Consider the following 19,366-nt stretch of genomic DNA (forward strand, 5'->3'; position numbering starts at 1 on the left):
AGCGATAAATGCAAACAATATTTTTAATATACTCGTATTGATGATAATATGAAGATAACGTTTCTTTATCCCGCATGAATAATGGTTTTGTTTGTGGTTAAAATGACATTATAGTGCTTCGTTCCAGGAAATTAAACTTGGCGATTATAACCAAGTGTGATCTAATTATATAGTGTTTCTCTTTAACTTTGACTTCAAATAAAAACGGACTTATTAAAATTTTGAACAGTAGACTTATATTCGTTAAGGTTTTCATGTTCATATCTGTGGTTACAAAGATATGATAATCATTTTTTTTTTATGAAACTCGTAAAATATAAATCATAGTTATTAAATAACTCTATAGCCTATAAAAATAGGAGTAAACATTGAGTGTAAGTGAATATTTCTTTATAAGTTGTGCTTTTAATATGAAGGCGGTGGCTGGCCAATATGTTGCGCACAGGCTTTATCCGTCCCTGAACATTTAATACCCCCAGCAGGCACACTCGACAGCATGTTGTCGCTACATTATCACTTTTCATTAAACTACTGTATACATTGAGATCGCTACGTCATAACCATTTTATTATACGGAATATAATTTACATATTATTGGCTTACTGTAGCGGACATATTTTAAAATGGCGCGTTGTTTTGTTTATAATAATAATTAAATTATGTAACTTCCATCCACATTTCGATTTCGTACACATGTTAGGATTATTATAAAGCCTAAATATCTCATTAGGATTAAGGGATGATTCCAACGGAGAAGCCGTGAGCGAAAAGTAATTTGTTCATTGTTTGATAACTCTCGTGAAACAAGAGAAGTTTAAATAAAGAGTACATTTGTTACGTAACAAAAAAAATATAGCTCTTTTAAAATATTTTTATATTTTACTTACGTCCTCCGACAGACGTTTCATATTTATCTTCTCGTAAGCACATTTCAACTTGAAGTATTAGAGAGAATGTGTTTTGTAATTTTTCAATACATTTCATTTTGATGGACATTTTTAAGCTTTTGTTAGTTGAGTATTAACGTCCGATACACGACAATAATTGAATAAAACATAATGAATATAAAACAAACAATAGAAAAAACAACTTAAAGTCTGTTTCATTGCAAATAAAACGTATTATTTATGAATAACAAAATCAAAATATTAACATCAAAGCCAACGCATCAAAAGGGGAAAACAAAAATTGTACATTATGAAATTTTGATGCTTTACGCTTTGAAAATATCTGCGAAAGCAATTATATATTCCAACCAATAATTTATGGATACATTTCAAAGCGAACAGGAATCATCTCCGCTTCCATAATTCTGAAACACGCTTTTATACAAAACAAAAGTCTTATATACAATAGAGAGCAAACATTTATCTACCACAAACTACACAGACAATACAAAGAAATGTCCGCTTCATTGTAATGAGTTTTTTTTTTTTACTTTTGCACACAACATAAAGCCAAATATAAACATTATTCAAATTATAATTTTTATATGACTAAAAAATTTTACTTCTATCTCATAAATAAACTTTGTCTTTTGTGATTTGATATGACAGTTAGGTGTTAAATTTAAATCAGATCTTCAAATAGATCCGAAAGCATTAAGTGTTTTAGTGGACAGGTATTCAAATAAGGCGACAGTTTCGCTCTGAAATAGAACCTAAAATTTTTCCACTGTGAAGGGTTGATGTAGCAATGGTAAATTATATCAATAATACTTTAGGACTTTAAAACTTACAAATAACACTTAAAAAATAACAATAATGATATATATATACTAGTTTACCAAGAACTACATGTATAACAACTTCTTAAGCACATAATTTGTAAAACATTAAATAACTTTGCGAGACACCGCTCGTAGTAAGGTTTTTTTCATTATTCTAACTAAGTTGTTTATATATAAATAAATTATTACTTCAGGAAATGTATCTTTTATTCGTAAAATTGAAATTCTTTAGATATTTGTTTATTTAAAATTTTGTTAAATGGTAACTTAAATTTTACAATTTCCACGTGGCTAAATTGGGACTATACTTGTCATAATTAAAATATAATTAAAATAATTAAAATTGAAAGTTACTATCATCATCAATAATTAATATTTTTCTAACTTTAGATATATCGTAATTAAATAATTAAGATTACTGTCAAAAAGTCTTTTGTTGTTTGTTTTTTAATGTATTGTTTTTTATTGATCACTTTTTAAGGCGAGGGTACTGTAAAAAGATAACAGTAAATTAAGTTTAAAAATGTTAAGGACTTAATGCATTTTTATCACTTTCATTATTAGACAACTGAACAGTTTCTGAGAAAATATATGCAGTTTGTTTAGTTTATACGATAAAATATACTGTTTTATTCAGTGATGTTACGTAGTTGGATACAATTTAATTTTAAATGTATATTTTCATGTGTCCCAAAAGCAAATAAAAACTGTGAGTTTAGATCGATTTTGTATAAAAAAAACTATAATTCAGGTTTAAAAGTCCGTATGTAAGAACATCAGATGAAAAAAAGTCTATTTGTTCATTTAAATCATTCCTTAGATATAAAAAAACATTCAGATTCTAAAGAACTTTCCTTTTGTTCCATAAATATAATATTTAAAGATAATAATATATTTAGCTATATACTTTATAGCTTTCGTTCTTTTTAATATATTTTTTACTATGAAACAGTAATAATATTAATTACATTTACAGGAATAAAATATTATAACAAAATTCTAAAATATTAAGTGCTCATTCATGTATGATCAATATCAAATATATTGAAATAATACATTAAATTATCTGTGGAGTATAATCTGAAATCCGTAAAAGGGATAAACTCGGATATCAGAGAATACATTTTTTTTTATAATTTCGTCCTGAACGGGATGATGGACGGAAAGATAACAACATTTTAAATCTCCTTATTAAAAATATCATATTGTAGCCCCAGCATACATTTCATATTAAAAATAAGCCGATCTTTTAATGTTGTCGCAAAACATGGCGCCACTTGACCCAGCCCTTTGAAGATACGGCTTGAGTTAACACTCTAAGCTTTGAACCCAGAGTTGCATCGACTTACAGGTATTTTATGTTCATAAAAAAAAATATATAGATATTACCCCAACGCTGTATGTATTTAAATACTATACCTTAAATATAAGTTTTCCTTTATGACAGTAATGCTTTAAATTGTTTAATATATACATACTTATTAATGAGATTCTTATATTTAAGATTCTTAGTTTCAAAACAGCGTTATGGTTTGAATTCAGCCCTGTTCCAGAAAGTCACTTTGTGTTGTGAGAAATTATGTACGACTTTAATAAGGACCGGCAGCTTTAAGGTGCTCTCCTCGTGTAACACCTAAACTATGATTGCAATTTCCTTAAATGTAAATGTAAGCATATAATTGTTTAAATATTTAGCATCACCAAAAAAGTGACGATAGTCATTTTAGTTCTTTTCTCCTAAGCAATTCTATAGCGATGATTTTACTCTGATTGTCGAAGAAAACACACGGCTCATACGGCTAACACAATCAAATTGAATTAACTTTGAAAACGTTGGTAGCACGAAGATTATCTTTTAAACTTAATACATACTTCTAACCAGCTAACAAGAACAAATTTATAAAAATGTAACAATGTATTTGAGCTGTCTCTTCTGCTTTTGTTAATTAAAAACCTATGATGCTGCCAGAACCTCCCGAGACATCTAACAATGAATGTCATTTGATGCGAAAACTCTCATTGTAAGGGAGCAGCAATAAAGCTTTTTATTACAAACTAACAGTACTCTGCCAGATAGCGTTCACTTTATTTCAATGTTCCTTTGAAAAACTTTCCTAGTTAACTACTGTTTCACTGTATGAAGATAGAGCAAAAAGTGCTATGATTATTTTTTTTGAAATATTGTGAGTCTCGTCACTTAAATTATATTTAGAAAGGAAATCATATCACAAAATTAATATTAGTTTATTAATGTCTTTATAAGATTTATCTTTCTTTTATATTATCTTATTAGAGTTCATGAAAACCATCGTTTTATATTCACATAGACCCGCTTCGCTTCTGCACAAATTTATTGGCGGAATTTTTGTTGGCACACGAACATGTCACTTGATTGTAAAGATAGTAAAGGAATGAATTTATTATTTCCAATTATAATATATATTTTTATGGACCTTTTATTTTAAAACTTTATAAATATTAAACATGGCCTCCTTTACATTAATTTTGTTTTATCTAGGGATAAATTTGTTAGACAAATATTAATAAATAAAACTCTATGCAGTTAATGATTTTTTTTTTCAGTTGTTAAAGCCTTTACTGAGATCAGCGGCAGCCTTAGTACTCTAATACTGGGTCTTATTTCAGAATTATTATTACAGTTGAGGTATTCAAAGAAAGATGAAAAGGCCTTTATTCGAACAGTGCGTTTACTAAGCCTCGATTTATATTTACCAAATAAAATGAAGTAGAAGACTATCTGATAAATTAAATAAAACGCGCTTACAAAAATAGGATTTTTATATCAATATGACACGTTAAATTCAAAATTAAAAAATAATAAATTCTTAATTAGTATAAATACAGAGTTTTTAAATCTCATTTGACTATTCAAAAGTTTCTTAACGTTAATTTAAAATGGCTGTGTTTCAAACGACCTGGGTCGGTCCATTCTGTATATAGGTCAACTTACGAACTGCAGTCCATACAATTACAATAATCTGTGTAATAAAAAGAAAGTGAAATAAAATAATAACCTAACTTCTTACCCTTCTCATATTATAATCGTGGAAGCGAAATTTTTTCAGAAATTTTGCTTCGGCATTAGAATAACACTGGGCTTAAGTATATCCCGACACCCGCAGTAGTTCCCGCGGGATCACCACAACAATATACTTAGTCCAAGTTTTTATCGTTACGCTACATACGGAATGTTAATAGTTTTTCATTCAGCTTTCCGTACTTTTTAGTATTAATGCAGGTTATTGAAATAAACGATAAACTATTCGTGTGGGTATGACAATGCAAACTTAGAATAAGTTTACAGTTGTCTTTCGTAGGGAGCTTCGTTGTTCAGTCACATTTTTTCATATATTTCGCTCCCAAAAAAAAAAAAAAAATCCGCGGGAACACAGAGATGAAATCGTGGCCAAAACCTATTTATAACTAGTGACTTTAATTGTTAAGTTTTAAATAAATCAATTACCAATGTTTTATACTCTATATAATAAACGCATATATACTTTTTGAAAGTCAAATATTAATATATAATCTGTGTCAGTGGACAGCAAAGTTCTTCAAAACTTCATAAAAGATTTAGTTGTTGACACGACGATCCCTTGCTTTGACGTCCTCCGGAGATGTTCATAAAAGTTATAGTGATTCTTGAAGTTTAGAATGCCATATTGTGTTGCAGGGGGACAATTCATATATCATATGCGAGTGTATCAGTATCAGTAATATCAGTAAATCAGTTGAACGTGAAATATTAATTACGATTTACAACAGTGACACAATATTTAATACGAAGAAAACAAACGACAATGACTTAGACATTAATTTTAATGACATTCTTAAGAATATTGTATTTCTAAACATATAAATAACAGTACGTTATTTGTATTATGTAACGCCGAGCCTTAGCTAAAAGATAAACAGCAACAATCAGGTTATGTCTTTTAAGTCATTAAAGTCATAATTAAATCCAACTCTAAATAGATCCCGTTTATTTTATTTTATTTTATATCTAACTATACAATTCAGTACATTTTTATTGACAACATTATACAACGTAATTATTGTATCCCTGTTTCTTTCCACTGTCATCAAAACTAAAAATGACAAATTTCCTTTCAACCTGTCTTAAAATTTTGTTCAAATACATATATACTTGTACCATGTGCATTGAAATATTGTAAGTTAAACGAAACCGCAGCAAATTTATTACAAAGTTCGGTGTTTTAAAGTGACCAAGCCGACTTACAATTTAAACGTATTCGATCGGAACGAGTGCGACTGCAAATGGGTGATGCTTTTTTATTTGAATGGACCATTTTGTTTTATTTGCTAGGACTCACCGGTCTCAAAGGCGCTATAAAGAGAAATGTATTGATTTTTTACTATACTAACTTACAACAATAATATATATATACTGCAAAACTTTCGTTACAACAGTTATTGATAAACAACTTACCATTCCGTTGCGAGTAATATGTGAAATATTGTATAAACATTTATATAAAAAGGAAAATTTTCATTTGAAATTTTGCCAGTGATCGTTTTATCATGAACAGAACCTATGTTACAAAAACAGGTTGCCGCATAACCTCTTTAATACATATTTAATTAGTAATTATTAAACCACTTGAAGGATCATCTGATTTCATAATGATGTACTTTTAGTTGCACGCTTTATTGCGTTACTTGAGCCGCTACAGCCATTTTATATAAATCACACGCAAGTTATTTAATGACTTTACTGTGCTTCTGTAATTAGGTGGCGACACGAACAAAATTGCATACTAGTAGCCATACACAATATGATAGCATAAAACTATACATCGACAGCGTATTCTAGAATATACCACCAGTTTCGAGAAATAGAGCAGTTGAAAATATATTAACAAATTATAGAAATTAAATTTTATAAAATCCAATATACCATACTAATTAGGAGATGCTAAAACAAAAGAAAGAATAAGGAGTTGTTAGGGCGTCCCCTTTAAGTTACTTCGTTGCTGGAGCTGCGACAATTGATATGATATCCCTCGAAAATACGAATTTTCCTAATGGTGCCACTTTTGACACAAGGAGGATGACAGTACGTAACTGATAAGCAAAATGTTAGCCGAAACAAAAGAGAACAAAACAAAATTGTTACAATTACAATAAGGATTAAACTCATGCTCAGAAGGAGAATACTATATAGGGAGCAGGTGTAAACTTTCGACAAACATTTTAACCGACAAGAATTTAAAAAAGATAGTATTAGGGATAGTGTCTAATCTGTAAAACTTGCCTGATAAAAAAAACAAACTAGATTTCATTCTGACGTTATCTGTATTTATTTGAAGTAAGAAAGCAATTCTAAAGCACCGAATTCAGGATTCTGAGATGAATCATACAAGCAGATTACGTTATGAGGTTTAGGAAAATAATACAGTAGCAAAAAAGGAGGATAGAGGAACTATAACAATGTATAAGTAAAAAATCAACCAAATATGCAGATCCGCCTAACACAAGTAAGGAAAATGTGCTTACAAAAATAGAAAGTACAGTAAAAAAATATCAGGATACTTAATGTCCCCATTGTACTAGGGAATGGAATAATACTTTAAAGGGCTGGCAAACAAGGAATTTCCATGATAGATACAAAAATAAGAACCCTACCTAAACGTGAAGATTGCTATGGTCTAAGGGAAATGAAAAACGTACGGCTGTGGTGATATATATTTAGCAGAAAACTAAAATTCACTGGAAACTACAATGAAGTATGTTTAGCAGGATTATGTAATATAACAACAAAAAAAATAAAAGTAAAAAGTAAAATTTTAGGCTCTTGAAAAACATTGTAGTAGCACCTTTTTATAATTAATGCAGACATTGTGGTAAAGCTTACGGGCTTAACTTTACATAACTCAAGATCTGTAGCGATTATTACGCAGACGTGTAGCGAAATTAATATGATTTATAATCAGGGCAAGTTGTTATGGCCGAACGTTGATAGTCGTTCAAAGCTTTTGAAATACTAAAACTTGAAAACTTTGTCAACTCTGGCAGCATTAATTAACACAGTGAATTAAAAAAATGATTCTCATGATTCAGTATAAATAAATTTAAAACGGGCATTAGGTTTTCTATGAACGAAATAAGCCAACAAAAATTTGACACAAAGTTTTTAATTATGTTTGTTTTCATAGCTTTTCTTGCCTCTCTTGATTTTATTAAAAAAAAATTTAAAGTGAAAAATGTACAATTACCTAGAAATTATTATCTTTATCATAAACCAAAGAACAGCTATTATTCTCTTTATCAACGAACAGCAGAATTTATTGAAATGTAATCCTTTATTTCGGTGTTTATGTTTATGACAGTGTAAATTTAATGCTTCTAACTTGACGGTTCCACTTATAAATTAATGTATTGTTATTCATGGATGTTTCAATAAAATTTATATTGAATGATATATATTTAATAGATACTACATTATAAAACTAAGCTTTACTGTGAAGTCGTAGAGAAAATATATTAAAGCATGGATAGTAATCGAGAGAGAAAAAGATTCTTAGACTCCGTTTGTTTAAGACAATGTTTAATATAAGACAAAGAAGAAGGTACATACATGTTTACCATTTTATTAAAAACAATTAATGCTTAAACTATATTCTTGTAGAAAATTGTACGAACTTAAAATTCTCTTATAAAGAAAGCTTTTTATATGAAACGATATTTTTTTAGCTTGTCTGACATACACAGTCACTAATTAATTAACATGTTCGCGTAAGTAAATTTTATTCTAGAACATTTTAACCTTTGCAGTCAGAATGTTAGATACTTTTATGATGCATCTTGGAAATATCAAACCAAAAGGTTACGCTATATTTAGGTTCCTAATTTAATAGATGGCACTGAAAATAGTTTATTCATTTAAAATAAGAGAATAAAAAAGTTAAAAAATATATTAGAACTATACTTAAAGCAAGGGGAGTTTGTTAGTGAAATTTAGACCTCAATTGCATATTACGTCCCGATTTATTAAATAAACGTCAGTAATACAAAGTATTTGTTGAAATTAAAACTAACCACTGTTTCCTGGCTTCATTTGATAATATATTTTTGGAAACTCATAGCGACCGAAACTACGAATACTCTTCATATGAATTCCTATAAAAAAATAGGTTTTATCTATTCCAAGTTATAAAGTGACTATCAGAGTTTGATTACTTCAAATACTAATTTTTTTTTTATATTTTTTTTATTTGCGACTATAGAATAAATCTAAGGGAATCTTGAGTTATATAACTGAATAAACTTTGGATTAATTGTGCACATTTATTATGAAATGTTTTACGATTCTTTTAAATAATATGTAAATTGTATTTGCTATAGATAGCTGTATAATACCTACAATATCTATTGAAGGTACTATCATTGTCGTGGTCAACCCTGATATAATAAATCATTAGCGATTACAGTGTCATTTTATAAAGCCGAATTCCTTTGTGTACAATGTTTACAATTTAATATTAATATTCATATCATATACGTGCTGCTCGGTTTCAGAACGCAAGAGACAATCTTAACAAAAATTATTTAATTATTTTCGTTCTGATGGAGTGGTGACGTCATTGGTAATTTCCTAATGTAAAATGTTTTTGCTATAATCTATTTAAAAATGGCCAGCTTTTTCCTTATCAGCTTAGTTTGACAAGAAATTATGGACTTATAAATAATATTTTTCACTCTCGCATACTTTGAGAGATGACCGTATTAATACGAGGACTGAAGAATAAATATATATATCACAAAAATTCACATAAAAATTTAAATTAAAAAAAAACAATAATGTAGTTATGATAGATCTATCCTAGAGTAATCGACTAAAATTTACCTTAAGGAAGTGTGAAGTGAAACAATATTTTTTTATGTGTATACGCACTAGTTTCTCTTCGGCTTTCGACCTTAAGGTTCTTAGAATTGGTCTCGATTAATAATTAATGTATTCTTGTAAAGGTGTACAGTGTGTCGAACAAGCGGAGCCATGCGTCGTTTGTTACGTAATATTCCAGTGAAATTTCATTAAATTATAATCAGTAGTGTAAGCAGGAAAAGGTTATTCTCTCCCACACACGTAATCTCTCGTACAAACCTTTAAATAAACTATCAGCAGGATTAAATAGACTGCTTATTAGAACTGTTGAATTGAGACTTTGTAATAAGGTTAAGTCTTTGGCGCGGAGATACGATGCATTCGGAATCCCTGGAGATATTCGTTCAACTAAACCTATTCATAAAGTTTGTAAACTTACAAGGATTTATTCCACGTAAACAAATAAAAATTATACGATCTTATGACATTATTCAATGACACGAGGTTAATTTATCTCACAATAACAATTTATATAAGAATTTTTGGGGCTAAAGAAGCCGAATTAAAGGTATTTAAGAGTTATACTTAAATTCTAAAACAGCATTTAGCTCTTTGTACATTCGGTTGCTGAAAGCAGCGAGAAATTGTGAACAAAAGAAAGAGTTTTAATTACTTCACCGTATTTCACTGGTATGTTACATTTTTGTTTCTTGTTCTGGGGATTTAACTAACTATGGATTTCTATTAAAAATAAGTATAAAAACTATGTTTTACATTCAATAGAATAGAAGTTCTCAGGACATATACGTATATCTTTATGACAAGATCATAAAAGTAGTCATATATTTTATTCATTTTCAATTCAAATTCAGTTCACCCACAATTCCTATTATATATATATATATATATATATATATATATATATATATATATATATAGCACTATCGTATATTTGCACGATTTCAATTATTAAAGATGGATATTGTTAATCATAAGTCTCACATGTAATCATGAAAAAGCGATTTGTATAAAAATAAACATGATGTTCAGAAACAGAAAATCAATGAAATCTGAAATTACTTTCAAGTGATTTATAGTTTATTTTAATTAATTTTAGGGAATCCTGTTTAGTTCCTGCTGCACTGAGTATAACAATGAAGGCTATAAGAATGTTTTCGTATTTTTTTAAGACAAATTTGGTAAATTTCTCATAAAAATCACAAGTTTTATGAAAAAAATAAATAATAGCAAAGTTATAGCTGAGCCAAACCTCTCCTATTTTTATATGAATAGTTCTTTTGTTCACTCGTTATGGATCATTACTTCTGACATTGAGGTTTGTATGAAAAAGTTGTAGAGTCATTTGAGTGAAATATAATGAATTTAGCGATAATGGACAGGATTAAAAGGTCTTAAAGTATTATTAGAAATATTTAGGTCGAATAATTTCTTTATTTTTCTTTTCGAAAAGAAGAATAATTGAATTTCAACTACGATACAGTCAAAATTATAAATATATAGCGGTGTCTGTCAGAGCTTTTTTGCATTCCAATAAAAAGCTTCAAGCAATTATTTCCATATCACTGTTAGGCTTTTTTCGCGCCATGACAGATTTATGTTATTGCGTGAATCGACGAAATGGCTGAATTAATGACAGCGACAAAGTTAAAATAAAAAAAAAACCTTCCGTATATACGTATACGATATAGATTGCATCAACTTGATAATGTTTCTGACTACATGTATTAACTTAAAAGTATATTAACATAGATCGCGATACGCCCTGCCGGTGAACCGCGGACAGATAACCTTTGAGGTTCCCATGTCAAGGCCGTACTCGCTGCACCCGGCGCTATTCTCCAAAAGCTATCAATAACTATAAAAGAAAACAGTTACAAAGGCTCTTCATACAAAAATATACATGATAATGTTCTTTATGACGTCATCAATGTCGCTGTACTTATTTCTTTAAAACGACATGAAAAATTCAAAATAGTTTTACACGGATTCTAATTATTACAAGTTTATTGTATAGGCAATTGTATAACAATGAATATTGGAATTTATATAATTTTTTCAGTAAATAAAATGCAATAGACTGTAAATCTAAGTAAATAAGAATATTCCTGTGGATCGTAAACTAAAGAAAACCTTACAAAAATTATAATAATGTTGTAATTTATCTCTTATTAATTTAAAGAAAGAAGCACTGCCCTTGTTTATTATAATTTTAATATAGTAAAATAGTTAATGCGCTACAAAGTATAAACCGCTCGTGTGTGAAGTATGGCAACATGTAATACTAAGAACTGTTGTACTTACTTCAAAACCATTCTCCCTATCACTGCCTGCGTAAATTATATGAGAAAATAAAGCAAATATATACAGCTACAGGAATTATAAATATTATTAACAGATACTCACAAAACCGAGCTCGAACGAGTTCTATAGAAAAATATAGGTATTTTTCGTTATATTTATATAACTTATACTACAAATATATACGATCTTTGACTATTCGCAGAAATAAGTATTTATATAACATTCGGTATCAAATAAGGGTACGGTGAGGCTTGAGGTTTTTGTCCACCAAATGCGGCTGTATGAAAAAATATTTAAAACGAACTTTGAAAGGTACTTACAAACTTTGCAAATTAAATAACGACCTGTACTAAAAATGCAAATTTTCGTTGTTTTGTTGAAAAAACAAGTTCATTTAGAAAAACAGTTTATGTTCTTTAGTTTATATGAAACGGAAATTCGTTAGGATTGCTTTATATATGATAAATAAAATATAAAATTTCATACAAAATTTAAATTAATTATTTAAGTATATTTAAAGCAATTATGGGTGGCTCCTTGTAAATATCAATACAATATTATTGATGTTATTCTATAAAATCAAATTAATTGAAAGTCTAGACGTTTTATTTGAATGGTAAACACAAACGGACAAGGTCATTCTATTTATGATATAACGCCTGAAACAACTTATATATTTATTCCCTTACCTGTTCTTAGAGGTTTTTTTGTTAGTTGTAACGAAAATAATATATACCTCAATCAGTTTGACTTAAAAATATTACTTATTAAATCAATATGAAGGCAGCATTTGTTATAACATAATGAGTGACTACAAATAGATAATCTTTTAGTATTTCCAATAAATGCAGTCGGATATTATAGTTCAACATATCTTTTACGCGAGGTATTTATTCCTTACAATTTAATTCAAGTCTGTGCTTCATTCAATGTCATTTTCCAACACATTATCCCGAACGGACGTTTGCTCATAACCGTTACTTGTATAAAGCATCTTGTCTTGAAAGAGCTTATTTAAGTAGCTTGCTTCTTGAAAGCTCTCGGAACTAATTCGTAACTTAAGTTGCCAGTAATACTCTTGAGAACTTTGACTTACAAATAGAATGATTTCAATTTACCTTAAACACGTAATATTATTAAACTGTTAAACTGCTAATGAGAAAAAGGAGCGTTGTAAATTGAATAGGATTAAATTACTTAACAAAAACTATGTCAGACAGATTATTAAATTTTAAGACAATACTTTTTAACCTCAATAAAAGTATTTCCAGAAATATCAAAAGCAAAAGGCTGCGATCATTGATTCATTATATAAAAATTCTTTTGCATAAAAAGTTTGCTTTTTATAAATCATAAAAAAAAAATAGAATATATAATATAGACGTTATACAGGAGTGAAAGGATAAACCATAAATCTGATCTGTTTAACAAGTTTACAGATGACACAGTGAATTTCTGAGTGCAAGAGAGACTGATTGAATTAGTTAGCACCGTCCGACACGGTTTACCTGACGGTGGGAGCACCAGCCGGCTTCAATAGCACGCTGCTTAATGAAATAACCCTGACGAAACTCTAAAATGAACCACATCCGGTTTTAGCTAGGAATATTTTAAAGTTTTTATTGATGCTAACAATCTCAGTCACTGATACAAAAAGTTTGCTTCCATATTATTATTAATTTCACTGAATTCCGCGTTTTAACTCACTCTACTAGTGTAAAAATACATTTGAAGCATAGTTTACTTTCGAAAGTTCTACTTTTATTTATTTCATATATAATGGAGAGTACGAAAAGTAATAAAAACATACTCGGTAATATTGTATGTGATAAGCGGGAACACGTAAGTATATCTTTTTTTTTTTCAACTGGTTAGCGCTGGGCGGTGAGGATGCGAGCAAGGTCTACAACGAAAGGGTCAAACCATGCGTCCGGTTATCTGGTGCTCAGGCACTAACAGCTACCCGTAGAAAACTCGTAGAAAGCGAAACGCTGACCAATAAGTCTATCGTGATAGATCCGTTGAAGGATATCAAGACATCAAGTGACACTACAAGAGCCTTACCGTTATTGTTTAGAGCTTTCTTGGGGTATCATGTGAGGTGCCCCGGTACAATATCCGTTCCATGATTTTACAAATTATGAAGGTAATTAAAATGGGGCAGGATCTTCATCAAGTTACCAAATTTTACAAACTATGAAGGTAATTAAAATGGGGCAGGATCTTCATCAAGTTACCAAATTTTACAAACTATGCTAGTCTAATAACTTCTTAATAGAAGGGGTGGCATAATAGTGTCAAAACAGGATACAACCCGAATGGCACATATTTTAGAACAATAACTGGATTATCATCCGGTCCTCTAGGTTTTTTGACGTTAAGACTATAAAGAGTTCTGTATATCTTTTTTTTGGTAATGCGAACCGTTGTCAGATAACCGGTGGTGTTTACGATTGCTATAATCGAGAAGTAATTTTTGGGAGATGTAAATGTTTAAACAGTATTCTTCTTTCCCTTACGAGTTAATGTCCCATTAGGTATTGCCAGTTTTTTCATTGTGAAACTCGGGCGGAGAATATGTCGACAAAGACTTAACCAGATAGTATTCAATGTGTCCTCGATGGCTATGAAAATTGTTTGGAGCATCAGACTGGATTTACTGTCTGCAGAAGATCCAGGCAATTGGCTGTATGAAGTTGACTGAATCTGATTTGTTTAAGTAATGTGAATGACGCATCTCTAATGATTTACGAATAATTGTCCTAAATATTTATTCAGTCATTTCATAATTAATTGTAACGGAAAACGATAATAGTCACGTTAATTGAGTCACTTAATTTAATGAGGCTTATTTGACGTAAACAATATTGTATCGCAATTTTTTTACTGTTTAAAAGTTTTTTTGTCCAAAAAAACTAGTATCAAATAACAAATAAAACAAATATTAAATCTTTAATTTGATAAATGCCAAATAAAAAATATTTGTTTTTAAGGTAACAAATACCGACTTCAAAAAAACAACATACTAACCCAAGATCTAAAACGCAAAAAAATATTTTACACTTAAACACTATTTCCTAACCTAACCTGCCTCATAATCTTTTTTTAATAGCAGCACATAAATCGACCAAACACCTAATGTAGATAAACGAACACAATTTTTATTTACTTTCCAATAATCTTATTTAATAACAAAACTAAATATATATAATTTCTTAACATCTAATCACTTTTTGAAGTCGATGCTATCTACAGACTAAGTAACTAAATACTATAATATAATAATATAGTACTAAATCAGAACGACTTAAAAGTAAATTTAAACCTAAATTAACGTACACTTATTCTCATATAATATTCTCATATCAGTCGATAAATTAAATAAATAACAAGTAATCTGCATGAAACTAAAACTGAATCACGTTTATTCTTAACACAAGTAGGACACAAAATAAACGATGGAATATTCCAAAGCTAAATAATGATATCGCAACAGAAAAACGTTGTAACGTCTTGCGGAATTCTATCGCCGGAACGTACCGTGCTTTTTGTGTACATGAAATTTATCCCAACAATGATTCTGCCACCATTGCGCGGCATAAATTTAACGTGAACCTTTTCCTAACAAAGTGATATCACGAAGCGGTGACATTTCCTTTCCACGACGCAGCATAGATTTGACTACAATAGAATTTTTCTTATGGAGTTACTTTAAGTCTAAAGTATACGAAACAAATCCGCGGTCAATTGATGAACTAAAAGGAAATAGACGGCGAGAAATGTCAAGTATATCAAGAGCGTACTTTTTTACGTAATTTTTTAAAGAATAAATAACAATTTCATTTTTTTGATAGTTTATTTCATATACATTTTTTTTCTCAATTTAAACGACTTATGGACCCTGTATATAAGAAAATTGTCCAGAGACTATAGAACAACGAGAATGTCGGTTATATCTTATCTATACATAGCTATGTACGAAACGCCTGAGCAAGGAGACCATAGATTGTCGCTTATTTAAGCATGGCTCTCAAACAAATCAGCTGAAGAACGCGAGAATCGATTATCTTTAGCCAGTCACCAATTTGTTCTAGTACTTCTTAATGAAATGGCAGAAGAGATAATGATTCGTCACAATAATATGCGTGCTCGCGATATGAGAAGTTTGGAAAATGGTAAACAATTTTATTCAGCTACATTTATATTGGTTTCCCTCAATTTTTAGAGAATGCCATTATCAAAACCTGACTTGGTGACCATGGAACCACCGGGGGGGTGTAGCCTCTCAGATAAACAAAGAATTGCTTAATCTGTCAAGGACATCTGCACATAAAGAATGTTGCGAGTGCGTTGCCAACCTTGATTATGGAAAAGGAAGAGAAAGGGTGCGAAAAGGGGAAAGGGCAATCGGCTCTTTCACTCATCGGACGAAACGCGGCCATTAAAGGCTTCTTATATGAGAGGATTACACTTCTCCTGTCGAGCCAGCCATGTTCGAGCTGTAGGAACTAGACCATAGCCAGGGTCTACATCCTTCATAAAGCTATATAGTTTGTTTATGAATTTTTTTTGATTTGGATAAGATTAACTAGACATTAACTATGATATGAAAAAATATGTGAATACAAAATGTTTTATTTAGAAATAAAATAAAGTATGCTTAGGTATTAAAAGATAAAGATCTGTATTACATCCAGATTCAGGGAGATCTAAAAAGACTCTTTACCATTTTATAATATATCTTCTTTCCCTTACGAGTTAATGTCCCATTAGGTAACGGTCTCTCTTTACCATTTTATAATATATCTATACATAATTTTTTTCATGTAAATATGATTTTATTGTCTCCCAATATACATGTCCAACCATTAATAAAAATGTTTAAGTACCCACAGGCTTTTAACCCAATAACGTATATATTTCTTTAGTTCATTTTCATGCTTAATAACTATTTAAATCTCATTAAAAACATGTAAATTACATAACAATTTTATTTAATAAATAGTTGGTTAAGTTTCTGAAGTTTAGTGTATTTTTATTTCAGTTTTATTTTCATCGCACCAGTTTCATTCAAATTGATACTTTCAGTTCTTTTATCTTTTTTTCTATGTACAACTTTAAATGCTTAGTGCATTAAAATAATTGAAGTATAGAACTAATGGTGCCTCAAATACGTTTTTAATCGTTTAACATATTCAACATAAAACGAACATATTTTTCTCTAGGCTATACTTATTTTATTTTATTCATATTTAACTCTAAAAATGTGTTTATTATTCAGATGATTAAAAAATTCAGAATCCTTGAACTAATACAATTGAGCATCGATTAAGGCGACAGTTGAACAATCAAGAGCCATCTAAAAGCAATCAAAAACAAAACTCGAACGGAGCGAGCCACTCCCGGTTTCAATACTATTTTCCAATTAATATCCAGAATTCAGTTCACTGGAATTAGAGCAGATTTCAAATATTTTACTCTGAAATGGAACTTTTATAAATTTTGATGAAGCTTTTATAAATTGATGATGGACGTTCTATTCATTAGTTTAGACCTATAAAATATTCTCTTGACATATTTAAAACCAATACGAAAAAATTTTTTTTTTCTTTTCAAATGAGAAATCGTAAATTATTAGAACTGGATCGTAATTATAAGTTGCTATATATTTTAAGTATGTCTTGGGTCTTCAAGATATTGTTTAAACATAACTTCTTAGTGTGGTCTATATTTCTTGCAGGTGCTATCCCTATGGTGACAGCGACAGTGTACTGTGCGCCTACCCTCCTCCGGTACGCGGCGCTGGCTGTGTACTGCCTAGGGAGTCTGATTGGTCTTTATAAGGTAATGTATGTACGTATTTACGTACAACTAATATTACGTACTAATTATTATATTAGTATGGGGTTTTCCAATAGGGACGCTTGAACTTTGACAGCTGATTGCGGCCATGTTGTTTGAGTGACAGCTGTCAATTGCAGTGTGTTATATTCATTCCGTCCTCCCAAACCACGATGGCAGGTTACAGTGTCGAGCAGCACGTGCAAATCATAAAATTGTTTTATGAAAATGGGTCTTCAGTTCGAGCAACGTTCCGCGCACTTCGCCCGTTTTACGGTCGCGATGGTCGTCCTGCCGAGTCGACTATCCGTCGATTGGTGGACAAATTCGAGTCAACCGGGTCAGTTAACAATCAGCCGGTTCCCGTGCGTCAACGTAACGCGAGATCTGCCGAGAATATCGCCGCTGTGCGCGACAGTGTCCTCGAAAACCCGCGGCAGTCAATTCCGCGTCGCGCACAGGAACTCGGCCTTTCGCAGACGACAACTTGGCGAATTTTACGTTGTGACTTGAGCCTGCACCCGTACAAGATCCAGCTGACCCAAGAGCTCAAGGTTAATGACCATAGACAGCGCCGTGTGTTCGCTGACTGGGCATTAGAGCAGTTGGAAGTTGACGCCGATTTTGGCAAAAAAATCATCTTCAGCGACGAGGCGCATTTTTGGATGAATGGCTATGTCAACAAGCAAAATTGCCGTATTTGGGACGAGACCAATCCACACGAGGTTCACCAAGTGGCAATGCACCCGCAGAAAGTGACTGTTTGGTGCGGATTTTGGGCCGGAGGCGTGATTGGTCCGTATTTTTTCGAAAACGATAATGGTGTGGCCGTCACCGTCAATGGTGAGCGATACCGGTCGATGATAACCAACTTCTTTTGGCCTGAAATCGAGAATATGGATCTGGACAACATGTGGTTTCAACAGGACGGCGCTACGTGCCACACAGCACACGCTACGATGGAAGAAAAGAAAGATCAAGCGCCCTTAATGGAAAACCCTATATGTACGTTCGAATATTTCGATTTTTTTTCATTTTCTATAACTATTAATTAAACTTTTTAAATACTTAGTAACTGGACATATTGTGTACAGTTAGTTTCCTTTGACTCAAACAAAATAAGTCTGTGGTATTACCTGAATTTAATTTTATTCCCTGATAACCTTCGACATTATATTTCCTCCTTTGTCTCACTGATTGCTCTTTGTTCCCTTTGTGAAATCCACAATGTGTCTAAATATTTTTTCCCATACTGAAAATTTTTCTTTTTGAAAACCATTTAACAAAAAGCTTTCCATATTTTACAAATAAATCATTGATCAATTTTGAATACAATTTTTCTTTTATACATTTAAATATTAAATTTTAATTATAAGGCAGGATCGCTTTCATCTCAATGTTTTAATATACTTGTAATACTTGTAGTCTTATAATTTTTATAAAGAATTCTTAAATGATAATTGATTGCCACATAACAGAGTCCCAAAACATTTTTCATTCAAGTCATTCAAATCTAATAATTTTATTAAAAAATAATAAGTATATTTTCATATATTTTTTTATGAAAATCGTGTCAACTTGGAATTAATTAATTACTAATTATTAAA

At 30.5% G+C, this 19,366-nt stretch overlaps 1 protein-coding gene across 1 annotated transcript in view; it reads left to right on the plus strand.

Moving 5' to 3' along the window:
* LOC116768976 (progestin and adipoQ receptor family member 4) overlaps nt 1-19,366 on the plus strand; it is a 45,575-nt gene that overhangs the window by 15,316 nt on the left and 10,893 nt on the right. Inside the window, exon 3 of the mRNA XM_032659914.2 lies at nt 17,659-17,762. Coding sequence (XP_032515805.2) covers nt 17,659-17,762 — 104 coding nt within the window. The remainder of the gene's footprint in view (nt 1-17,658; nt 17,763-19,366) is intronic.

This window comes from Danaus plexippus, chromosome 5 (genome assembly GCF_018135715.1).
Source record: "Danaus plexippus chromosome 5, MEX_DaPlex, whole genome shotgun sequence".
NCBI lineage: Eukaryota > Metazoa > Arthropoda > Insecta > Lepidoptera > Nymphalidae > Danaus > Danaus plexippus.